The 26,525-nt window shown below is 36.5% G+C and overlaps 1 protein-coding gene across 1 annotated transcript; it reads left to right on the top strand.

Moving 5' to 3' along the window:
• Window positions 1-24,589, top strand: ttc12 (tetratricopeptide repeat domain 12). Its single transcript, XM_044120609.1, has 21 exons — window positions 1-295; window positions 1,298-1,452; window positions 1,690-1,711; window positions 2,506-2,583; window positions 2,684-2,805; window positions 3,601-3,660; window positions 4,646-4,717; window positions 5,139-5,199; window positions 6,453-6,641; window positions 9,756-9,825; window positions 10,618-10,706; window positions 11,565-11,736; window positions 12,144-12,239; window positions 13,062-13,125; window positions 13,208-13,342; window positions 13,500-13,592; window positions 14,063-14,131; window positions 18,246-18,347; window positions 19,732-19,831; window positions 20,981-21,209; window positions 24,397-24,589. Exons 1-21 carry the CDS (start codon window positions 241-243, stop codon window positions 24,473-24,475), a joined length of 2,112 nt encoding a protein of 703 aa, XP_043976544.1. The 5' UTR covers window positions 1-240; the 3' UTR covers window positions 24,476-24,589.
• The last annotated feature ends 1,936 nt before the right edge of the window (window positions 24,590-26,525 follow it).

Raw genomic sequence — 26,525 nt, 5'->3', positions numbered from 1 at the left:
TTTGACGTATTATCTTTGTATTTATGAAAAATAATGATAAAATGTTGTTTGCTTAATCTTCATAGCCATTACTATGAATCTTTTGCTACAACAGATAGCGCTAAAGTAACGGATGACCGTAAACGCCTCCGCGTCACTATGGTAACCCAATGCTAAAATTTGAAGTGTGTTCGCCGCTTCGATGCAAAAATAGTACTTAATAATATAGCCGATTAAAATCAGGGTTTGAAGTCCAAGACAATGATGGAGAATTCCGAGGACCTGGACAGATTTTTGAGCAACGTTGACAAAATAGGTACGCATAGCTCCTAAAACCTCCTTTTATGAAGGACTGTTAGCTCACGTTTACCACGATCGTAACATTAACAAAAATATGGAAACATTAACAAAAACAATATACCAGTGTAATGGTTCTTTCATGAGTTTTCCAATTGTTCGACTTTCTTGCATTCTAAGTTTAATAACCACTATTCGACATTGCGTCTATTTTAGTGCTGTATGCTTATATTGATCTTTTTTTTTTAGGTTTAAATCATTGGTATTTTCATATTTTAATAACCTTTATATTCATTTTAACTGTAAGTAGCGTTCTAAAAAAATGTAGTAGGGTGGGTAATGACGCTGAAGTTAACTGAGTTGCAGCACATGACTCCATGTTAAGATAAAGGGCTATTATGCTAATCTAAATTTCTTATCATCACATAATTATTGCTTAGTAGAATAACAATAAAGTATGAAGAAAATCCTTGAAATTGTGAAAGTGCACTAACGCAGAATAGAAGTATATGGGTTATATTTCCATGTAACTAGTTCATTTTTTTTTTGTATCTACTCTTTTTACATTGTGCCCCTTTATTATTTTTTCATTGCACCTTGCCTATTTTACATGGAGACCTTCTGTGCCAAAAGTCCTAGGAATGATATTTGGCTGGTGTAGTTTTGTGCTATTTTGTATGTGCAAATTTTAATCTGTAAGATATTTCTTGGTACAAAAAGCATATGAAATGATTTCATTTTTAGAAATATTACAAGATTAAATAAAAAAAAATAATAAAACAAATGTTTTTTGTGATTTTTTGCAGTTTTTAGCATTTTATTTAGCTATTATGGATTAATAACATAGAAATTGTGAAAGATCTGGATATAAGGATTGTACCGATTTATTGATCATTGAAATGCTCTAAAAAATGGCTCTGCAGCGTACAAACATGTAAAAACAAAGCTCAGGCACACCTTTATAATGGTAGGACATAAAGGGTTAAGAAAAGTAAATGATTAAAAGTGTTTTCTTTTTTAGGTCAGTTATTGGAAGATTTCCAGTCCTCTGACATTGGAGTGCAGCAAAAAGCCATTGCAAAAGCAGATACCTTAATTACTACCTTGGATGAACCTTGCAGGACAAAGGTCAACAAGACTACAGTCAACACAACCCCACTCCTTCAGCCTTCTATGGTAAAAAAGAAATATCTCTGCCACAAAGTCAGCAGCACAGAATTTCACTCCCCCTCCTTTTCTGTTTTATTTTTTGTCACCAAGTGTCTCTGTCTTTATTTTTACTTGGTTCCGGTGTTTCTCAAGCATTAACATACCATGCACAATTGATGTGTTAAGCTGCCTACCAAGTATCTTTCATTTTAGAAAAACTATGTTTTAATTTTGCTAATCATTTTTTCTTTCTTTTTTCTTCAGAGTTCAAATACTAGCAGTCAAGGTGAGTAACAAAACATTATGAGCTCTAGAAGTATTCTTTGAAAAACACTGAATGAAATATTCTCTTTTTGGTAAGCTGATATCATTGTAGATAAATAAAGACAATAACTGCGGAATCATGAGAGCAAGGTCTTAAAGCTACCAATTCAACATTGAGCATTAGACAGAAGAAAGCTGTACATTATTCAACAGTTGTAGACTGAGTTCAATTTTGAAATTTATTTTGGGTAGTTTGGGTCAAAAGTTCTTTTAACTAGAAACTAGAAAAAACAAGAAACAAAAGCACAAGCTCAGAAAAATGGAATTGCAGATCTTTTCTAAGCTGGTGTGGTTTCTAAGCGGGTGTGGTTAGAAACCACAACAGCTTAGAAAACATATATAACTGAGGTAACACTGTTAAATTAACTTTGCATCAGAAGTTTGCATTTAGTCTCAGCAAAGGAAAACTCATCAATGAATGTAATTTTAGGAGTGAACCCACCGTACTCTGAATTCATGATGAGAAAGAAAAAACAGGTTCCATACTGGAGCTGGCAAAGACATCACATCTGATCTCTTTCTTTGCAGTGTTATAACAGCCTGATGTGTTTATAGTGAAAAACACAATGAATATCTATCTTCGCCAGCTGTTCTTTTCAGTCTCTTAAAGTAACTGAGAGCCTTAGCATATAACTCGATTTGGTTCAGTTAAAAAGTGTGTGCTGGCTGTATTTATCACCTTTGCGAGTTTTTCTTTAAACCTGAACAAAACTATCTAATGTTTGAATTGTCTTTTACGTTGCTCTTTCTAATAAGAACATTTCATGAAGATTATGGAGAGAGATGCCGAAGAGAGGGGAAGAAGGAGAATGGTTAAACTAAAAGAGGCAACTGGTATGTTTTTGTCCTCCCTACATCTAGTGTTGTCTTGTTGTCACTCTTTTGAGTTTACTGTGACATCTTTGTTAATGTTTCTCTGTTTGAATTACTGCAGCTCTCAAAAATAAGGGGAATGAAGCTTATGCCCAAGGAGATTATGAAGCTGCAGTGAAGTGTTACAGTGATGGATTGGCTGTACTTAGGGACATGCAGCCACTCTACACCAACAGAGCACAAGTAAGTATTAAGCCTTAAAATATATCTTCTGCATATATGCTAACACAACCCATTGATAATTGTTCTGGGTAATTTCAACTTCCTACCTTTTCTTATTTCCTCTCCTGCGGGAGATGTCAAGAAAGATAAGGATCGTTCTCTAATCCAACCAACTGGGGCACTGTTGTTGACCCAGTGTTTGGATAAATCTACCCGGCTTCTATCTCTGCAGCACAAACCCAGGATTATGTCAAAGAAGTCTTCTGAGCATGTTCAAAGTTGTTTTTTCTATGTTAGCAGAACTGACTGTGGGATTATGAAGTTACCTTAATACTGTTATATTGCAGCAAGATGGTTAGGAGGTCTAATTCTGACCAGGGGGCTTCCTGCATGGAGTTATTTTTTTCCCCTGGCTTCCTTTCATACTCTAGGAATAATCTTATTAGGTTAATTGGCATCTCCAAATTGCACTTAGGTTTGAATCTGTGTATCTTTGATGGATTGGCAACCTGTCCATGATGTCCCCTGACTCTCATGCATTGATGTCTTGAATTTGGCACCACATAAGATAAAAAAAAGAAGCTAAAATAAGGACAAAAATAGTTAGGAAACTTATACAACTTCTGCTATTTTACATTTTCATCGGAAGCACATGTTTTAACAACAAAGCAGCTTCTCAAGATGAACCACTTTGAAAATGATGCTTTGTTTCTGACCAAACACTGCGACGACAATAACCGTCTCTGTTTTTGTGCGTTTTGGTTTTTCATTCGCCAAAAAGCAACAAAACGCTTCTCAATGTTTTTATTTCTCCAGGCCTACATCAAGCTCGAAAGATATAAAGAAGCCATCATGGACTGCGAGTGGGCCTTGAAGGTAGAAATATGGCAAGAAATTCAGACATGTTCTTATTTGGTTTTTCACTTTTGTATTTAATACCTGTTTATACAAAAACCGCAAACCAATAATGTTAAACAAATAAAAAAAAGGTTGAATGGCAAATGATTGGCACTTAGTCCAGGACGAGTGAATGATGAAAGTCAATGACTCAATGGATTCTGCTGGGTTTCCGTTGACAGAAAAACTTTTTGAGCTATTTATAATAAACTGAGCTTAATGCACTGTTTGATAAGTATAATTAATTTGAATATATGTGTGATTGAATTGAAATGGGGGCTGCACAGTGGCGCAGTTGGTAGAGCTGTTGCCTTGCAGCAAGACGGTCCTGGGTTCGACTCCCGGCCCGGGGTCTTTCTGCATGGAGTTTGCATGTTCTCCCTGTGCATGTGTGGGTTCTCTCCGGGTTCTCCGGCTTCCTCCCACGGTCCAAAAATATGACTGTCAGGTTAATTGGGCTCTCTAAATTCTCCCTAGGTGTGAGTGTGTGTGTGCATGGTTGTTTGTCTTGTATGTCTTTGTGTTGCCCTGCGACAGACTGGCGACCTGTCCAGGGTGAACCCGCCTCTCGCCCGGAACGCAGCTGGAGATAGGCACCAGCAACCCTCCCGACCCCATTAGGGAAGAAGGGTGTAAGAAAATGGATGGATGGATGGATGGATGGATGAATTGAAATTACTTTTTTTTGTGTAAATTTCCTGAGATGACATTTGTTATAAATTGGAGCTATATGAAAAAACTAAACTGAATTGGCAGATTCTTTAGGACTGTGCTGTACTACTATTCAAAAACATTTTAATTCCAAAAACAGATAAGCACATGTTACATTAATCCATTCTTTTTATTGCCAAATCTGAATGTGGATATATTGCTATTTAATGATAGAGCTATTGGTGTTCAAACGTGAATTGTTCATATGTTTCTGATGAATAACCTCTAATGATAATTTTCTCTGCCACCTCAGTGTAATGAAAGATGCACAAAGGCTTATGTACATATGGGGAAAGCATACCTGGGTTTGAAGAAATATAATGAGGTGAGCATAATTATCTCTCATTACATCCAGTCACATCCCATCACTGTAATAGTTGCTTTAAGTAGTCACATGTCATGCAGACATACCAGAAACAAGGCCAAGTTGTAGTCGTTGAATGTCTCAAGTAAAAAATCCTTTTCATAAAAATTCCCAACAATGAAAACATTGTATGTAATCTGAGTTCTATCTAATTTTAATTTAGTCAATATCTTCTCTGGCATCTACTGTCGTAATCATTTTAGCCCTTCATTACCAAACAAGCTGATATCTAATTTTAACAGTGAGAAAAATGTATATAACCTAGTTGGAAGATAATTGTGACTATTTTGTCTCCTTACTCTGTGTCAGTCTTGCTGAGATGTCTTGAGGACGCCAGCAATGCACAAAATATATTTTATTATGAGATTTTCCTTTGTTTCAGGCAAGAGGCTGCTTTGAAAAGATACTGGAGATTGAACCTGGAAAGGAAAACGTGGTAAAAGGTAATAACAATTGTTTTAAATTAATTAGGTAAAATCTACTTCATAAAATAGAGGCTTAAATAGAAGATAGCTCTAAACTGAAATTAGTTTTGAAAGTTTGTTCACCTTTCATTCAATAATCTTACCAAGTCCTAAAGATTAGTAAGTCATCTAGCTCACAAATACATTGAATAAGCAATATTTAGTGGTCAACTAAGTGAAATGTTTCTTACATTGATCCTTGGCATGAATATCAAGAACTTCATGGCTTTATGGATGAAGTGAATAATATCAATAACCTTAAGGCAAGAAGATTTTTCCAAACTACACAGAGTCAAAAATATACATACTAAGACAAATTAAACATACATCTTCACTAATGTTTGGAATAAGTTTCCTCTGGAAGTTGTTTTGTTGCTGTCAGCAAGTTTTTGGCATGAATATGGCTTTTCTTTAAAATTAGTTGGGCAATGACTGATGTTTTAGGCAAAGTTTCTGAAATTTTCAATCAGGTTTTTTACTGTTTCTGGGTTTTTTGCTACCCCTCTTAGTAGCAGTGAAAAAGTCCAGTAGCATGGTGCTCTTTTCTTTAGTTTAATTAACTCATGTTGGCTTCTCTAATCAGACTTTATTTCTTTCTGGAGAGGTAGAAATGGATAACTGGGTTGTCAACTTTAAAAGCTGCAAATTTTAGTCATTTTGAATGTTTAGCTTTCAAAATTGAGACAAATTTCTTGATTCCTTTGTTGGTCCTAGACATTATAACCAATTCCTTTTTATCTAAGGGTCCAACTGTTGAAACCTGAACACAATGAGACATTCCAATAATAATAATAATCCCACACATCTAAAACAGCCCCTTTGGAATGCATAAAGCAGCTAAAACTTATCTCCTGGAATGGCCACGGTTTCAAGTGTGGTTCATTCTTAAAGGCTTGTTCTGTGGCTGGAGGTCAACCAATTCAATTAAATGATTAGCATTTCTGATAAGAAATTTAACTAAATATAATTGGGGATGCATGCATTCATTTAAATTTCTATACACCTTTTGACCCGGTGTGGATTTCAAACTAGTGAGATTATCAAATCCAAAGTTTTCTCCGGGACTAAATTTTATCTCACTGTCATGTTAAATGCAAAACGTTTCAAAGAACTTGAAAATCGATGACTATATCCGCCAATGAGAGAAGATGTGTATAAATGTAATAGTGCAACTTCCATCATAATTGATGTATAGCTTTCTCTTTCGTCTGTCTTTTTATCCCCCTTTGTAGAATATTTGGACCTGGTAGATTTAGAAGAGGAAAAAGATAGCCAGGAGACGGACGCAAAGGAACAACTTGACAAAGGAGAGCGAAAGGCCACAGCGATACCCCAGATCCTGGAGAAGCTGTCTAGGCCCGGCCAGATGCCCCTCTATTACTGTGGAGGATTGGAGAGCCTGTCACAGGCAGTTACTGACTGTGAGTGCTCCTCGGGCTTTGTGCAAGTCTGTTTTTCCTTTAATCTCATTGAGCCTATACCTCCCGCTCATTAACCTGCTTAAATGGTTCAATACATTTGCTGTTTCTTTTAGCCTAAAATAATGGCAGAAAACGAGGTGTAAAATCCTATCAGCCAGTTAAACAGACACAAAGGAAAAAACTGAATAAGAAGAACTTTGAAATATGTCCTTAATTTGATTTTATTATAGAGAAAAGGAGATGAAAAGCTCATAATGAGCAGGATAATGATAACTGTACAATGGATAAATACACATGGTGTCCGATTGTTGGTTAACATTTTAAAAGTAGAACGTAGAACTATCTACACAAACAGTTTCTTACAAAAGTATTCATACCTGCTGAAGCTTCCCCCATCTTGCCTTTGTGGAGTCAGCTTTTCCACTCGTAAGATACCTAAATGAAATCCGATGGAACCAATCGACTTCAGGAGGGATCCAATTGGTCAATACAGCACACCTGTGGGTAATTTGTTCTGAGTATAAATCTAACAGTTTCATTAAAGCCTCAGAGGTTTGTTAGAGAACATTAGGGAGCAAACAACAGTGCATAAAACAGGCCTAACAGTACAGGGATAAAGCTACTGAGAACATTAAAGAAGGTTATGTTGTAAGAAAAACATCCCAGAACAAATGAAAAGGTCTTTCCTACTGTACATCCAACTTTGTGCGTTGGGAAACCTCACATTGAACATTCCCCTGATTAAATAAATCTACATGGTGAAACAGTGGCAGGAGCATCATGCTGTGGGGACGTCTTTATCCAGCAAGGACAAGGAGGTCAGAGTTGATGAGATCAGTAGAGCAAAATACCTGGAAATCCTGGAAAAAAAACTGTTAGAGGGCAGAAAATACTTGACACTCTGGTGTCAGCAAACTTGTCAGCAGGACTAAAAACTATATGATTTTTCATTACTTCATTCATTTGAATACATTGCAGGTTGTGGTTGAAACTTGACAAAATGTGTAAAAATCAACTGGTTGGAATCCTTTGTTAAGCACTTTATATTTCTTTGCATTCTCTTTGGGGGAGAAATTGCTCAATCTAAAACCAAATTTGATTAATTTATCACATGGCACAGACTGACCTGTGGAAATGTACTTGCTACTAGTTTTACTTGCTAGAGAGAAACACATGCTGTAAACAACAAAACTTACAACGTAAGGACGGCGGTGTCCAAAAAGAACAATACATTTATTCTCTTCCATTTTCAATAAACTGTGTAATAGTGAGTCCAGCATCTTCCTGTTCCTGTTAAACTTGAGATATGAATTTATTTGCAGTTTATCGGTTGTCGTCCTAGTTAGCAGTGTAAGACATGCAAGCTGTTCAAGCAGAGTAATATCTGATAGGGAAGCAGAAACTCTTTGAAGATTTCCATAAATATCTTGAGTCCAATTTCCATCGGTGACGTCTGTGATCTATGTTAAAATCTTAGTGGAATACCCGCATTTAACTCTGCAAGTAACGTAGCCATCAAGCTGATGCTGTTCACTGGTTTTATTTTTGAATAACATGAAGACATTTCTGTGGTCAGGCGTCAAGCAAAATGTCAGATTGTGGCATCCTATTTGGTATTTTCAGGCCAAGGTATTTTCTTTAGTAAAAAAAAAAACCCAACAAAACCTCAGAGTTCTTCACATCTGAGGAATGGTGGCAGTCAACTGCTGTTTTTTGTTAATTATGTGATCCTTTTCTTTAGTCAGAAAATTGCACAATTTGTCAGAGTGTCTGACAACTATGTTTGTTTCCTAAACCTCAAGAAAAGATTCTCAAAAATTGCATTCCAGCCACAAAACTGAACTATGTCAAATTACATGAAAGTTGAATACTAGACCAACATGTCTTTTCTTGAAACTACTTAAAGCCGGTGAATACAAGCACATTCAATTTGGGTTAGAGCTCTGATTCGCACTCCAGCTGACAATAAACATCCACTTAAACAACAGTAAATCCCTCGATTCCCTTTGAGGGAGGATAATCTCATCTGATTGCTTCAGCTTGATTGTATCTTGTTTCTAAAGGCTTCCATTGTGTTAAACCTAAAAGTCTTGGGCAGATATTGCTGTCTTATTTCTTAGAATAAAGTAAAGAATAACTTAAAGCAGTCATTTTAGTTTTGTTTTGATTAAATAGTGTAAATTAAGCACAACATGCTTTGCTAGTAAATAAGATCATTATATAAATCCCCCTTTAAAAGATTGCAGCTTTTAAGGTGTAGTTGGCTAACATCATACTAAAATTAGCAATTAGATTAGAAAATTTAATAAATGACTTGCATCCATGTATTCAAAATATTTTTTTCACTTTCAGACAGTATATACATTGATATTCTATAAATTAGAATATGGATTCCATTGCTTTTTAAATTCCTGCTCATCTTCAGGTAAATTATGTTTTTTGTTGAACAATAACTTTAGGCTGTCAGCTGAATATAAAGATAAACAACAAATTACACTCAGTACTTGAAACTGTGACCTTGAATGGTTAAAAGAAAGCCATTTTTAAATATGATAGAGGCATGATTAATAATTGACCAAAGCACCAACGGCCAAAGCAAACTCATTGATTGTAATGTTTGTTGAACCTTCACATTTTAAATTCCTGAACAAAACACATTTTTCTTTTTTTTTCTTTTTTTTTTTTAAAGAGGAACGTTTGTATCTTTTTAATGAGCGAACCCTTGAACAATTGCAAAAGCACACCCTCTTTTTTTGGTTAAATTATTATAACCTTGAGGTCTTGCTGTAAGTGGGGCTAGCCATTTTTTATCTGAATTCTCTCTTTTAATCATTGCTGATATTAATATATCAAACTTTATGACTCGCTAACATTAAAATGCTTCTACAGCTCCCACGTATTCCCGTTGAAGTGCTCTGTCCTCTACTTTTTGGACACTAGTTGCGTACTGCACACAATTTACATACCCCTTTTCTTTTCCACCATTGAATCTCGTCCAGTGAGCAAGGTAAACCGAACAAGGAGAAAAGGGTTGTGTTTCTGTAAAGCCTCTCTACCTCTGGCTAATGAAGGGTCTTCTTTCTTCCTTTGCTATCTGCTCTTCTCTTCTAACAGGTACAGGAAAGACTCTCTTCAGACTGAACAGTGGCTTTAGCATCATCAGCAGCAACGACGTGCTGAAGAGGTAAGGAGACTACTGGGAGAGGTAACCCTCAATTCTCAGTGGAGCTTTGACAGATGGACAGAGAGATGGGGACATACAGAGACAATGATGTCCTAAACTGGAAAGATCATTCACCTTCCCCTCTGTCTCTTTCCAGCTGTTTGTGTAATAGCCCAAAAAATAAAAGATGATCACTCAGGAGATGGAGCTGAATGCTGCACTGAAGAAAGGCCATGTGTTTTTGTCCTAGAAAGTGGGAGTGTTTTGGACAAGATAAGAATTATTAGTCCCCCATGACAGATCACTAAGGATATTATTAACTTGTCACTGCTCTCCATATTGTCATTATTAGCGCTGTCATGAATCACATTGGAACACAGTGTCCGGGAAGTACAAAGCGGTAGAAAGCACAAAAAATAAATAAATAAATAAAAAATAAATAAATAAATACATAAATAAATAAATAAATAAATAAATAAATAAATAAATAAATAAATAAATGTCGGCTTAATTTTAGCTTCAATTTGTCAGGGAGAACGCTGATGTGAGGAAGATACACCAGTCAAAGTCCAGCTATACCATGATCTGTCATTGCCATAGTGTTAAAAATGTCCACAATGATTAGATATTCAGTGGAAACTGGTACAGAACTTACGTTTCATTGGCAGTGTTTCACATTGAGGTCACATGTTTCCACCACAGTTTTCCAGCTTGGAAAACCTTTTCTGCCAGTTTCCCAGACTGAAAGTAATTTTTACTAGCTAATTTAATCATAAGAAGGAATACTTGAAATATTGCTTGTCTTCTTCACAGCTGCTTGTTGCAGGAAACAGATGATCTACTCAGCCAAGAGTTGTGTATTTCGGTATTGAAACTTTGGAGGATCGTTTGTCATGAAGATGGTAGGTGCCCAAAGTTTCCATTGCTCTAAATAAATTGGAAATACACATATTATTATGTAATTTGCTATGAATTCTCAGCTTTTCAGTGTTTAGTAAAGTCATTATTTGTTTCTATGTGGCGCTTCCTGTTTTGTACTCAGTTTGGCTATTTATATGCATGTTGGCATGTCAATGCCAATGAATAATTGAAGCCACATTTCAGCTATGTGAGGTCACATGTTTGCTGAACAGTTTTCCTGGAACCTTACTTTTTCTGTCTAGTTTACAGTATTTCCACCGTGAGTTAAGATTATCACCTAAAAATCTGCACCCATAACCTTTGATTAAATCCACACTGATTACATATAAAGATTAAATGAAATAATTTCTAGCTGAGACAATTGTAATGATTCACAGATGTTCAATAGTTATGACCTGTCCCCTATTCCTGGATATTGGTGGTGGCTTTACTTTGCATCTCAGAATTTAAATATGTTAAAGTGGCATTATAACATTACCCTTTTATGTCTTTAAAATGGCATGGAGAAGTGTTTAAGTCCAATTCTGCATGCGCAGACCCTGAAAGTGGAAGTCAACCATTTTTTTCATCTATTTAATTTATGTTTCCACAGAGGACGGTGATATTGTGTTTGCAGAACTAAATAAATATTATAATATAAATATTTCAGACAATTTTGAAAACTGAAAAGTTTAACCTGGGAGATAACCGAGACAAAATAATGTGATTGGTTTGCTCCAGGTGAAGCACATCCGATGTAGCAACTTTATCATGTTTAGGCAACCGAATTCAGAAACTGTCAGTTTTGGCAAACTCATTTCTTGTCCAGGTTTTTTTTTTATTTTTATTTCTCTTGACAGTTCAAGAAAACCAGAAGATCCTGATGAAATGTCCACTTGCTAGACAGTCCGTTGTGCAGCTGTTAATGTCAGACCATGCTGAAGTTGTGAAGCAATGCCTGGAATTACTGAGTTTGTACTCAAACACTTTGTATGGCAGACGTTTGGCCATCGACAACCTAGACCTGCACATGTAAGACTTTCGTTCTTGTTATCAGTTGACACCTCTTGCCACGGTATTTGTTGTATACAAAACAAAGATGGAGTGCAGGGCCTGTTCAGACGTCTGTGAAAGGAAATCAAGGTTCGCCTTGGGCTACATGTTCACCATTGCCAGCTTTTGTACTGCATACTTCCTACCCTTCCAAGAAGTTTTCTGTTGTTTCTCTAATAACAGTGCTTGATCGTTTATTGTTCTTTCATTGTATGTACTTCACCATCTAATTAGATTTTTAAAGAAGGAGGAATAATTAGTTGAACTTTTATTTAAATTCACAATCATTAAAATTACCTGCAAATTCCCTTTACATTAATTATGGAGAACTGCATATCGGATAGATATTATTTGGTATGCTCCCCTGTCTCTTTATTTTTTTAAAGGTTAGTGAGAAACCTCATGAGGTGCATCTCTGAACCAAAGTGGCAGCAGGGGATCACAGCAGTCTGTATTCTGGAAACCTTTGCTGCTGAAGATGGGTAATAATGCTACACATCTCATCCGATGTCTCTGGCTTAATTCTCATACTGACAATGCAATCTCAGATATTTAGAAAAAAGAAGAGTCAGCTGTTTTTCCTGCACAAACTATATCCTTGTGCTGCATTTTAAAATTGTTCCGCTGTAAGAAGCAGTCCTTAATAAATCAACAAGTGCCATCTAAGTGTTAATGTCACACAAAGACAGAAGCCATTCTCAACATGCTTTTCTCTCTGGGATCTGCTGGAAACAGACATGAAGGGACGTCTGAGGCTCTCAAACACAGCAGGAAATAAGTCGAGCTGTCACGCCGTAAAATGGGTGGATCAATTTTCCTTCTCTGTAGCTCAGAGAGGGTTTTAATAAAATGTGTATCAAAGAAATGTCCCCTCCATTGTAGAACCTCAGCTGAGTCATTGTAGGTATTTTGTCGAAGTTTTTTGTTGTGTAGAAAACTTATTGAAAAAAAAGAAAGAAAAACAGAACACTTCCTATTCGAATGCTGATCTTTATGCAATAGAGTTCTTATTTATAAAGATTTTAACATATGCAGTTGTGTAGGGGATTAAGGTAACAGGTACATCTCATTAATTAGACTTGCTAAGTTTAGTAATGCTAAGTTCAAACAGCGAAAGTCACTACAAACAGAGTAATATGTTATTAAAAATCGTCTGATTATTAGGATACCATAAAAGACCAATAGAAAATGTGCTGTTATGGCCATGATGATGGCTTTCAAAATCATGGAGAAGACTCCACAATGACAAAGACAGCCGTTGTCAGAAAAAGATCAATGCTAGAAATGTTCTTGTTTTGTTGCAGATTTCGGTTGAAGCTAAGAAATATGTCGACAGATTCTGTTGTTGTTCCACTCAAGACAATACTGGTAAGATGTTGCAGTCTTAAATTTCATTTTATATATAGTTATATGAGTAAAAATTAAATGGGATTACCTAATTCTTTTACAGGGAAGCATCGGCCAGGCTAATCAACAGGTCCTTACATTACTCATATCAGCCATCGGCTTTCTGGCAAAAGATGAAGTAATTCGTCAAAACCTCGCTCATCAGCGAGAATGTTGGGAAGCCTTCCTCACTGCTATTGTAAGCACACTGCTGCAATCTGTTAACATTGTTTGGAGAAGTGCAAATTGCTATTCACTGTGCTAGGTTTAGATCTTTTAAAGAATCTAACCCATCAGCAAAGTGTTAATGTGAGTGTTTCTAAAGTTATTTTAGGTGATGCTTTGCTTCTCTGCAGAAGCAGTGTGGTTCATCTGAATACAACGACGTTATTCACCTTATCCTGGGCTTGATTATCAACTTATCGACAGTCACATCCTTGACTATACAGGTAAGACAGTTAACTTGAGAGATATTTATTTTAGAAACAATGTTGTTATAACTTAGTCAGGAGCATGAAGGACTTTGTTTCATTTCTATGCAAAAAGCCATTGGACCGTTAAAGCAAGTGTAGTCTAAACATGCAGCACATCATTTAGGAAGTTGAAGCCACTTCCAAGAGTTGAAGATACTTCTGTAATTTATCTAGCTATATTCAGGCTATCTCAAAATCAGAATACAACTAACCAAAACCCAACACATATTTAGTCCTTTAACCCAACTGGGTCTTTCACCTGAGTGAAAATAAACCTCTTGAAAGAAATTTTACAGCATCACATTCAGTTGTCCAATTTGTGTATCTTAACACATAACTGAAATTGACTCTTAAATCCGAGACTGTGCTGTGTATAAAATGTGTAATGTGTGACTTCAGTCATTTAAAGGTGCAGTGTGTGAAAATGAATTTGTCCTCTTTTAAAGGCGCATGCTGTTTCTCTCTGTGACTGCTGTCTCGACTTGCTGGAAAGCGCTGACGAAGGAATTGTTGCTGTAAGGAAAAACTACATAAGCATCTTTCCCAAAATTGTGTTTTCTCGGATTGACATGATAATACAACATGTAACTTGAATACATTTGAAAAACAAAAATTAGGTTAGGTGAATTTGTCCAGGTAACAGATGCAAGTTTTAGTTGTGCTTGAGGTGTGATTTTAAAGGAAGCACCTCTTTCCTGATTGGTGCCTCTCAGCCAGTGTTGATGCAGGGATGGCAGTTCTGTACCATAACATTGGTGTTCAAGCACCTTACAATTAAAGATGAGTTAGTGGTTCCTGGGTTGTTCTTCAAAATCCTAACAAATTTCTATTCATCAGAATAAAAAGTGTGTGTCCAATTAGTAATACATTGTATTAGTAATACATACACATACTGTAACGACTGTATGTTACAACTTGAAACAGAAACAGATTATCAACTCAGCCACATATTGTAAGAACTGTTTCTGAAACAGGTAAAGCAGGTTAATGTTGACTTTCTTCAAAAGTCTGGTCGGTGTCAGGAAAGCATCATTCTGACAATACTGGTCAAATATTCAGGCAGAATGATGGCAGTTATTTTTGCAACTTCTCAAGTTACCTATTTGACCAAATATTAGTGGGGGACAATGTACAAATTTATATAAAGCCGTCATGTTAAAACTGTATGGATGACAAAAAATATCAAAATAATTAAAATGTGGCTTTGATAGAAAATTGTAAATGCCCATATACAAGAACGGCTGAAATGCATACTTAAAATCCTAATTTAATAACATTCATTCCTAAAATTTGTGTATTTGAGCCTCTGACTGGATGTGGGATTTTTTTTATAGTACCTACTTCTGTAAATTCACCTTCATTCAGGTAACCCATCTGTCTCAGTTTTGGTGTTCATTCATTACAGGAATGTTATTTTTTATTAAAGGCATATTGTCTGACATTACTGCATATAGCACTTTTTCAGTCAACCATGTAACTCCAGAGCAATATTCATCCAGTGACACCCATTCATTTGTGATGATTAGCTGGGTTTAATTTTAGTGTGGATCAGTAATAGAAAGTTTTCTCAAATATTTTTTTTTTCTCCTGCGGTCCTGTTGAACTATCCGACCTGTCCTCCCCGTTTGACATAAGTGTTACTTTAGCTCTTGTAGAGTAGTGAGAATGAATTAAAGATACATATTTTTTACACCATTATTTCTTTTCCCTCTGCTGGAGCAGCTTTTTATTTACCTTCTTTTCTCTTTGATTTCCCATGAAGGTTTATCATGAAAGCACAGCAGAGCAGTTTTTCCCCTGTCTGCTACATTAAGGAGATAGCTTTGATGAGGAGAATCTAAAAAGCGCGTGTGTGTATGCATGAGATAAGAAGTGTCAAAAAATATGGTGTCACTGTAATGGATCTGAACACGACTCAAAGCGCTTTAGAAAAAGCATTAGAGCGGCGGTTTTCAAAGTGTGAGGCGCGCCTCCCCTGGGGGGCGCCAGAGTACTTTAGGGGAGGCGCGGTGCGAGGGAAAAAGTAAACCGGAAAAGCTATCCGCTTGCTGTCTACTGATGTGAGAGAAACTTTTACGCACACGATCAACTCTGTGGATTTATGAAAAAGTTGGTAGTGGAGTGCGCGTGTGGAGCGGGGATCAGTGGAAATGTTTCCCGAGGATGTTTTGGCCAGTGATGTCAGTAACGTTACTGACGTCGGACCACTTTTTTCTGTAACGAGTAATCTAACGCGTTGCTATTTCAAATCCAGTAATCAGACTACAGTTACTTATCAAAATCATTTTTGCGTTACTATCTTCTTTTGTTATTGAATCGTATTTCCTCTACTCGTCTTGTCGAGTGACCGACGTCTCTATGCAACAGAAATGTAAACAATGGAGGGAGATGCGCATTTTGTTGGTGGAAAAACTGGAACTATTTTCAGTTTCTGTCGCCAAGTCCGATTATTACAAGCGGCTTTGGGCTTCATTTTTAAAAGTCGCTTGCAAATTTAATGAGTGGCGGCTTGCGCCTTTTTGGGCTCGTTTTTGAACGTGAAGTTACTCATTTGGGCTTGGAAATAAGCAGAGACTCATAATAAATCCCAGAATTTGTCCGTCATTAAGGGAGTCTTACTCAGTCTCTCCTTGTCCATCATTTCCAGGATGATCCGTCCCGCTGTGTCTTTGTTAATGTCAACTTAATTTATTACCTCTCAATGACATCGAACTTCACGTTGCGCACCAGAAAACTGCAAACATCGAGACCAATATGAACAGCGCAATAAACGTGAAAACAGCCACGAATAAACGTGTCCGTAGTTGGCAATAGTTATAATGGCAAGTTAGCACCGTTATAATTCTTAATATTACGGTAAGTGTCGCAGCCATCTGAGCTGTGGAGCTGCGGAGGAGCTCTGTGCGCTGCGACATCAAACTCAGGGGCGTAACGCAGAATCTGGAGGCTGGGGGGAGGGGGGCTTTAAAATCCTTCTTTGAGTTTTCCAGACAACAGTGGACCACACAAATTACTCATGTTTTTTATTTTTTGTACTGTTTTTTGTACAATCTCCTCTTCAGTTCAACCTTATCAGTGGAGACACATTGTTGATGTTACCATTATAAAATAACTTACAATTAACTTTTGGCAAAGCTCAATGTGATTTTCACAGGAGGCAGAGCGTTGTTGTTAGCAGCTGGTGAAAGTAACTAAAAAGTTACTTTTAATCTAACTAAGTTACTTTTTCAAGGAGTAATTAGTAGTCCGATTAAAGTTACTTTTTCAAAGTAACTATGCCATCACTGGTTTTGGCCAGAGCGGGGCTGAAGGTGGAGTTTTTACAAATCCACCCCCCTCCACAGGGGGGTGGGGGGGCGCAGCAGGCATTGTGCTCCTTGAAGGGGGGCTCACCCTTTCATACTTTGAAAACCCCTGCATTAGAGCATTACTCCAACCCTGCAAAACTATCTGATTACATATCTTCCTACTGTCATAAGAATAACGATTACTTTAACAGGTTACAGTTGAATTACTATGAAATCTGATAAACATGAGGTAACTTTATTATGTCACTGGAACTCTTATCTGTGGTTTCTCAGAAGAAATATGTTTTCTTTTGTATAATAAATCAAAGTTTTTGCAAAAGTAATTATGGTAGAAGGAGGTAGAGGCAGGGCTGCAGTTGGTAGAGCTGTTGCCTTGCAGCAAGAAGGTCCTGGGTTCGATTCCCGGCCGGGGTCTTTCTGCACAGAGTTTGCATGTTCTCCCTATGCATGCGTGGGTTCTCTCCTGGTTCTCCGGCTTCCTCCCACAGTCCAAAAACATGACTGTTAGGTCAATTGGTCTCTTTAAATTCTCCCTAGGCGTGAGTGTGTGTGTGAATGGTTGTGTGTCCTGTCTATCTCTGTGTTGCCCTGCGACAGACTGGCGACCTGTCCAGTCTCCCGCCTCTGTTCGCTGGAGATAGGGACAAGTGTGTTAGAAAATGGATGGATGGATTTAGAGGGTTTTTTTTTACACCACATTATTTTTATAAAGTCATCAGTACACTCTTTAAGCCTTTTGCATATTTTCTCATTTAACAACATAGTGACTACTTGACACCTTTTTAATAGGCGGAGAGAAAGATCACAAGCTTGAGGACACAAGTAATAAGACGAGACTTATTAGTTTACCGTGTCTTTGGGGTTAAATTTCTTTCAACATTTAATCAACTATGTTTTTCTATTAAGTACTTCTGATTATAACAAATACATTTCTTTCATTTCTACAACAAAGTAATCATGGGACTGCTCACTAACGATACAGCCTCTGAGGTATTTACACAGCAGTTTTCTTAATATTGCGGTTGGATTGCATTGAGGTGACTTGTTTTGAGGAACAGGTTTGGTTTTGGAGTATCCAAGTAAAGTGATTTGTATTAATGCACTCTAAGTTCAGATTTTCAATGTAAATAAAAATACATAAAAACTGTGAAATATGTTCTTACACTAAGCTCTCTTCTGTTTTTGGCCTATTACATCAGGTCTCAATGAAATACATTGAAGTTAGCTGCTTCACCCTGGGGTTATGTTCTTGGTTGGTCTTATTTCCTATTTCTTTTTCTATTGCCTTTATTTTCTAATATCAACACTCTTTACTCTCCAGAGAGCCGTGGGTGTGTTGAGCACTGTCCTCCCTCAGTCCTCTGAAGCTGTTCAGCATGCTGTTCGAAGGGAAGTCATTCACACCATATGGCGGCTGCTGAAGGTATTTAACTGTATAGACAGTTAAGTCTGTTTTTTAATTACTTGGAAAGGCTTAATAAGGCTTTCAAATCTTGAGATAACACATTTCTAACACACACACTTAGACACATATTCTAGAAATCTGGGATTTCTGTTATACTGTTTGTACAAGTATATCAAAGATACAGCTGACTTAAAGAAAATGAACTTCACATCAGACTTTCACATCATTTTCTATGTTGTTTACATTTTGTTTGCTGATGTACTAGCAGACAGGAGGGGTGTAACATTAGAATGGAAAACGGTGCCTAGTTCAGGAGTCAGCAAGTCCAGTACTTGAGAGCCGTTATTATGCAACGGCTCTCAAGGACTACGTATCAAATGCATCAGTGATACATTTGATAAGCTACTTATACTTAAAAAGAAGTGTCCAAAATTCTTCCTGGAAACTTTAATGTAGCTCTTTAACCGCTATCAGGACTAAATGGTTGTCATGATATCAACCTAGACTGATATAACAATTGATCTGTACGTAAATTCTGCCTATTACAGCCGTTCTATTTGGGGATGTCAAGAGGTGGCGCTCTTGCCTCCTTTACTGTAGTTTCTCTAGAACAGTGCATCTCAATTCCGGTCCTCAGGCCCCCCTGCCCTGCATATTTTCAGTGTTTCCCTGCTGCTACACACCTGGATTTAATTTATGAGTGATTAACAGGCTTCTGCAGTACTTGATGCCTGCAGAACAGGTATTGCAATCATTTGGATCAGCTGCTCTGAAATAGGGGCACATCTAAAACATACAGAGCAGGGGGGCCTGAGGACTGGAATTGAGCAGCACTGCCCTAGAAGAAGTCGTGAGACAAGAAATAAGAAGTTTGGGTGAAAGTTAAATGTGATGTTTTGCTACCTATTATGGGAAAAACTATCTAGGTTCAGAAAAAGAACCTTGAATAAATAAACCAAGAAGATGGTGAGAAAGAAATGGTTTAGTCACGCTTCCCTTATTCTACTGCTCACACAGAACCTGTACTCCACCTCTCTCTCCTTTGTGTTCATTTGATTGCCAAAATATGCAGAAAATTATGCAATCTCCCCACAGATACCTTTGACTCTTTTTTTTTTTTTTTTTTCAACTGGTACCTAATATGAATATAACACTGAAGGTCAAATTAGAATAAAAAGATGAAAAACTAGTTAAATCGATTTACGGAGAAATAGTTAAACAATAACATAGATTGAAAAACTGTCATCATTAGCATTTATATAAAAGCTGTTTGATACATGTAAGATGAAAAATTATTTTATTTATTTTGTTGTTCATGACATCTGACTTTTTAACTAGAGTCAGTATAGAAAACATCCTGCTTGCTTATTCATTTTTTTTGTGTGTGTGTGTGTTTATTAAGGGAAAAGGTCAGACTGCCACCAAATTTGCCATAAAGACATTGACGGTTTGCACTGCAGAGAGCGACACGGCAAGGGAAGAGCTGGTGAAGTCTGATAAAAGTGAGGAATGATTGACATGTTAGCATTAATAGGCTCTTTCATTACTGTGAACATTGCAGTAATAAAGGGTTGATCTCTGAGTCAGAACTGAAATAAATACTTGTTGATTAACGTGTAAATTCAGCTATAGAGCTGAAATCAGATTTTTACATGAAATGTATGAAAATGCACACAATCAATTTTTTTTTTTCTCGGTGTCTGATTAAAACTGGTAACCTAAAACAGTTTTCAGTTTTAGGTTTTTTAGAATTCAGACAATAAGTTGTATTAATTAAAAAAAACAAAGCAAGAGAGATTTTTAATTCTCCAAAGTTTACACACTCTAAGATTCCTATGACTTTAAACAATTTGGAAAAGCAGAAAGTTGCAAGCTTCTGATTATATCATTCAATCATATTGAAGATAACTGGAAATGCAACACTAATACCATAAAGTAACAGCTCAAATGTACTGCGTTGTTGTGTTTCATTATAGAAAAATCAAAAGAAATCTGACCAGATATCAGAAAAGAAATTGGGGACATCCATGAGTCTAATTCACCCTTGGGTAAAATTTCTATTTGCTTGAAGTTTCCAAATTTGTAAAGAGCATGGAAAAATGTCCAGCTATTTTAAGGTTCAATACGAAGAAAGGTTCTGTGACCCGGAGATTGTTTGTTTGTGTATAATGTGTGTATTACATTCAGAACAACAACAAAAACTTATGAAGAGGCTGGCAGATGGTAAGGCAGAAAAGAATAATGTGCGAAAATATTGAAGCAAAATTTGAAGACATCAGTCTGGAAATTGAAGCTTGGGTTTAGCTAGATTTTTCAAACGAAAAAGTTACCTGAGAATACTCCCAAATGAATTACCGTAGTTATGTTCTCATGATTGGGCTAAAATTCCAGCAAACTGTTGTAAGAAGCTTGAAAGAGTCCCTAAACATTTGACCCAAGCCAAAAACGTAAAAGCCAAGTACTGAGAAAATGCAATTAATTTTCTGACATGGAAAACAGTTTAAAGAAATTCTAAAAAATAAAAAAGCACATTCCAGCTCACCTAAAAAAGGAAAGGCTTCCTCTGATTTCCCCACATCTGTTTATTAATGGTTGTGACTTTCATCATTCCATGTTTTCCTGATTTGGTTTCCACCTGTTATTTTGTGCAGAACTCTCCAATTTACGTTGTTTGCTGCGTTCCAACAGCGATGAGGTGATTTCAGGAAATGCAGCTTTGTGCTTGTCCCATTGCTTTGAGCTGGACGGAGTTGCCACCCACCTGCTGGGTACTGATATTGTCCTGCTTCTACTGCGGCTCGCTGCGGGGGAGCCTAAGAAGACAGCTGTGCAGCAAAATGCAGCCATTGCTCTCAGCAAACTATGTCGATCTGAGCCCAGGTAACTCCTCACCTCACAGACCACAAAGTATGATTTACATTCTGAAAGCTAATGTCATTAAAGTTTGGAATGGTCTCAAAGTGACGATGGAGCTCTGGCTGGAGAAGCTAAACATAAAACTAATCTGTAATTTTGAGCTATTACTACTTTCTGGGTGCATGTCTCTTTAATATTTTGAATTGTCAAGTCGTAACACCTCTCTTTTCATGAATAATGAGTAGGTGTGTTTGAACTGTGCATATATTTAGATCTTGCAGCTTGATTCTATTAAAACCCATCTTCTAATGATTAAAATGCAGAGTAAAGATACATTTGTAGGGCTTTCTCTGGATTCCTAAAGTACATTCAGTTTATTTGTTTTACTAAATACAGTCAATCAAATAATTTCATCAACGTTTTTAAAAATGAAAGTGGGTTTAAAACAAAAGGGAGATCTTTAAATGCTGTGCTTACTACTACAATGCAGCTGAATTAAAATGTTCACAGAGGCAAGAACATTCATTTCGTTTCCTTACCCACCCATTCTCAAAATGTGGAAATGTTTTCTTGTGCTTTTTGAAAAAGGAAAAAAAAAAAAAAAACAACAACAATTTATTACTGCTGGTTAGCACAACTGGCTGGCAGCTGTGGTTTGCTTCTCCCCTTCCAAATCCCAGCAGGCTGCTGAATAAAGAGGTGGAATGAGATCAATTTAAAATTCTGCATTAGTTTTGTAATTAGTCTTCTCTGGCTTTGTTCCCTGGATTATTTCCCCATGTCTCTTGTGTCTACTGCTAGCCTTCAAACACAACCCACCATGTCAAAATGCCACAGAGGCTTTTGTCTTGGCTTTGAAAAGATTTCTTGTTTATTTGAAGTGGAGCTCCTGCTGAGTACTTCTGAGTGGTCAGTGTCTTATCTGCAGTTAGCAGGAGTCATTGTGATCTTACGATAGCGAGTTACCAGCCTCTTACTCAAAAAAAGCAGCTGAAATGTTTTCTTGTGCTTTCAAAAACAATTGAAAATGTTTAATATTCGTTATAATGCAAGAGAAAATTGTTTAAATTGTTTTCGTTTTGACTGCCATAGAGCATCTCTGCCTCTATGCAAATGTCGCTTAAATGTATCCTGATACCTATTAGAGTCTCAAAAGTTGTTTTGTCTCTGTTATCACCTTCTGATACTTGCAGGTGTTTTTTTTTTCAGATAAAACTTGTCATTCCTTATGTAATTACTTTTTGGTTTGGATTTGTTTTGTTTGACCAACAAAGTCTAATTTCAGTTTCACCCATAATATAGATCTGTGGGTGGATTCTTAGATTATCCTGGCTATGTATACCTTCAGTTCTGGGATTTTTTTTTTACATTATCAGGTAGTAAGTAATTGAAGATGACAATTTTATACAGGTTGCTAAATTTTGTTTTTGTTTCATTATTACAATGTGTAATCACAAAGGTGTCTGGTGAGCAGTTGTCTTTTAAGTAATACATAAGTAATAACCAACACCAGATATTCACATGCAGATTCAATTGTAGTCCTCTATTATGGATAAAATAGTGTTAATTGTCTACTGCGTTATAATTTCATATGCTTAGTTTTAACAGCTTAACCTGAAATCGACATTGAAACCCCATTTAGTGACCATTAAATTTTTGAGTGCATTGGTAATTTCAGAGGAAACACAATTTTTTGATAATAAACAGCTTTACCAGACCACTTGCCATTAGTGATCGACCATACAAAGTTAATTGGTATAATGATCGTGTTGCTTACGATAATCTTGGAACAAGTTTCTAATATATGACCATAGAATGATCATGTGCCAGATGCTCCAAATGCAAGTAAACTGCTGGAACTGGTAGCAACTGAAGTCTTGTCTGCAAAGCGACGCATCCCAAGTTGGCCTAGCTACAACCAATTTTGCATTCTCCTGTTGTTCCTTTTCTTCTCCAGGATTTTACCTGTCAAGCATGACACACATGTTTCAGTGGGTATGCTGTTTATTACCCATCCAAGGGCAGGAGAAGGACCTGATACCATTTTGTGGTTATTTAGCTCAGTCTGGAGTGTCGTAGCAACCGTCAGACGCAGACCAAGTGCAGTTTGCATATATTAACCATGTTTCAGCAACTCCCATTGGATGCTCGTCACACACAATGGCCTGCAGTAAATTCTTGGTCTAGCTAAAATCACGGTGTAGTGTTGCCTTTGGAATATCAATGCAACCAATTCTCTAGTTTGTGTATCTGGCAAAAAGAGTTTTCATCCTTGCAATCAAAGGAAAAGGCCCTGTGCATAACAATGTAGTCTCATACCTTTTTCTAACTTATTTCTCTTGTATATTGCATCAATCTGATCTGTTTGCCGATCACACAGATAAGGTTTTGCATGCTTGCATGAGTTGAATTATTGAATTTCACCTGAATTATGTTGCAATTAGATCAACATTGTGTTCCATTACACAGACATTAAAATCTGGATAATTTTAATTGGACAATTTGGGAAGTCTAAACAGCATGAGAATATCCACGTATCATGTTGAGGAAAAGAGAGGTTCTCTTTCCAGGAGATGAATGTGTGTTAGTGAATTCTTCCAAACTTTCGGGGACGCTCAGGCTATAGCTCCAAGCTATTACAAACCCTTTTAGAAAAAAAAAAAGTCAACTTCAATATCATGCAGTTATAAATGAAACCAGGTATAGATATCTTAGCTAAAAGGATTTCTTTGTTGAATCGGCAAAACCTTTAACAAAAGTCTTTTTGTTCTGCCTCCTAACACGTTGCTTGTGCATTGGCCTGCCTTTGACCTCTACATGCAAGCCGTTGTCCCATTTCAGCTGAGAAAGAGTCTCTCTTCCTATTGTGTACATTTAGTCAAATGTTGTGACTCATAAGGCTCAAGGACAGACTGTCAGACTTGCTTTAATGGTACAAGAGCATCGCTTGATATTTGAGAGCAGCCAACACCAAGCACAACTGTGTGTCATTCTGTAATAAATGCTCTAATCTGTTGTAAGTGTCCTTACGTCAGTGTCCCTTTTGAAGGCCCCAAAAGCACCTTGGGGCTGATAGGCTTGGACTTTGTTGAGGATGAGTTGATTGCTCTGTAGCGAAGGTCATACAAGCGTTTAAATTGAATGCCAGCACACTGAAGACTGTCAAAATATTTTCTTGTAAAAATAAACTTTTTTTTCTTCATATTTTCAGACATGTGCACAAACTTCGAGAGCTCCATGGCCTTGAGATTCTGCACTCCTGTGTGAAACTCATCAAAACAGAGCAGTAAAAACACAGTCTGAAATGTTTTGATGTGCAGCAAAACCTCTTGTTTTCTTGTGCTCAGTACAGAGAAGCATTTTTTAAAACTCATTCATACTTATTCGAATAAAATTGTATTGAAGATGTTTTCTCATCATTAATGATTCTGATGTAAAGTTATTTATTTGTGACCTAAAGACTTAAACATATAATTGATTAAGAATGTCTTCATGCTTGTAATCATTCTGTCTACATTAACAAGGTCTTTGTTTCATGACATTTCTGACTAATTAGACTTTTTTTTTTTTTTTTTTGCATTTTTATAAAAAAATAAATGTTATGTCTTTCCCTAGGGAACAAAACAAATTTATTTTGTAGTTTTTGCAAAGTAACCATTGGTTTGTTGGTTTCTAGACTCTGTCTTAAAACAACTAAAGATGCACACAATGCCAGGCACTTGTAATCATGTGTCTGCTTTGACAGTGTAGTAACCTTGAATTTCATATTCATTTGTTGCTGCACCAAACTTTCAGGTTTTGGAATGATTACATTTACATTCAAATTCAATTCTAAAAACAAGAATTGGATTCAAAAATGTGAAATCACAGTTTTATTTTCTTCACTAATTGCAGACAGGTTACACACTTGTTTTACCCCCTCAACAACGTTTGTGATAATTGAATCCAAACATTTGATTACAATTGTTCAGAAAATGTAGAGAAAATTTAAATTGGCAGGCTATCTGGCAAGGCCAACTATAGGTTATGCTTTTTAAATATAGGTCCTTCCCGAAGCTCAGTGCTATTTGGCTTTATCTTTTACAAAGTCATTTTAACTCTGGATTTTTCATACTGTTGGAACTCCCATCGGGGGATGATGATGATGTAGAGCTGACTTGACTTTAGGTTGTGAAACTGATTTTAGAAACAATAAAGAAGCTAAAGTAAGGTTTCAGGTTGGGCTTTCCACCCCTTTTTAAAAAATGATAAACCATGCCAGGAACTCAGTTCAGTGCCAGACCAACCAATTAAAATATGTCTAGCAAGAAGGATGTCAGAACCTTCTTAATGGCAAAAATAATTTGGTGCTTTTATACAATTAGAAAAAAAGGCATTTATTAATAATTTATGAGAGAATGTCTGATTATATGAATTAAGGAAAATCCACTATAAATTCGAACTAGTGTCACAAAATGTCTACTTTTAAAAATCACTTAAGCTGTATAGACATTTTACCTCAGGAATTGGTTAAAAGGTATATTGCAGTGGACAAATGAATGACCATCATGTTAACGACACGTTGATCACTGCAATGACACACACTGCAATCATTTTTATAACAAACTTTTGTTATAGTTCTTGATTAATATTTTCTGAATCCATTGACGCTGTAGATCCCATGTAACTGAAAAAAAAAGCTACAGAGAAATGTGATCTTTGTGATAATGACGTTCAAAGGACAGCCACCTTGCAAGTGATGACACTATCAGGGTCCATGCGGCTATATCTGCAAACAGCTGTTACCCTGTGCTACGTAGCATAAAGGCCCACGTGAAAACCCACGTGAGTAAAGAACTTTTACTCACGTGGGTTTATAGTGACTGTTAAAAGACAAAAACCGAAATGTGGAAGTTTAACTCCCTTCCACTTGCTATTTTACAGGTATGCAATATTTTTAGTATTAATTTGGGGTGAAAATAGAACAAAATGACCTTTGTTTTCAGATTATTTTTTTTAGCCTGTATTTAATAGTAAGTTGGTTGGTGTTGGAGGTTTGTTGATGGTTGTTGATTGTTTTATTTGGCAGATCTAGTTCTTAGGTTAAAAGCTGACCTATGATTTATTATTTTCACTTGTCTCTTCCTAAAAATGATAATATAAAGTTACTAAGAAACTATCACACTGTAACTTTGTAAACATCAGGAACAGAAATAAATGTCAACAGACCAATGTTATAATTTATGCATTTATGTATTAATGTAGAGATTGACTTTCATCTAATTTACAGTGTAATGTGTAACAACAAAATGTAATGTAATCACAAAACCGCCTGGTGTTAGCACTACAATTAATAGATAA

The sequence above is a fragment of the Gambusia affinis genome, linkage group LG06, assembly GCF_019740435.1.
Source record: "Gambusia affinis linkage group LG06, SWU_Gaff_1.0, whole genome shotgun sequence".
NCBI lineage: Eukaryota > Metazoa > Chordata > Actinopteri > Cyprinodontiformes > Poeciliidae > Gambusia > Gambusia affinis.
Note: the sequence above shows the minus strand (reverse complement) of the source record. Positions and strands in the feature narration are given on the sequence as shown.

What these genes read in the sequence shown, in the direction of transcription:
- ttc12 (XM_044120609.1), top strand. Translation starts at nt 241, where the DNA reads ATGATGGAGAATTCCGAGGACCTGGACAGATTTTTGAGCAACGTTGAC. An exon ending in TCTACACCAACAGAGCACAA is followed by an intron (nt 2,806 to 3,600) that starts GTAAGTATTAAG and finishes TTATTTCTCCAG; the next exon opens with GCCTACATCAAGCTCGAAAG. An exon ending in ACCTTTGCTGCTGAAGATGG is followed by an intron (nt 12,240 to 13,061) that starts GTAATAATGCTA and finishes GTTTTGTTGCAG; the next exon opens with ATTTCGGTTGAAGCTAAGAA.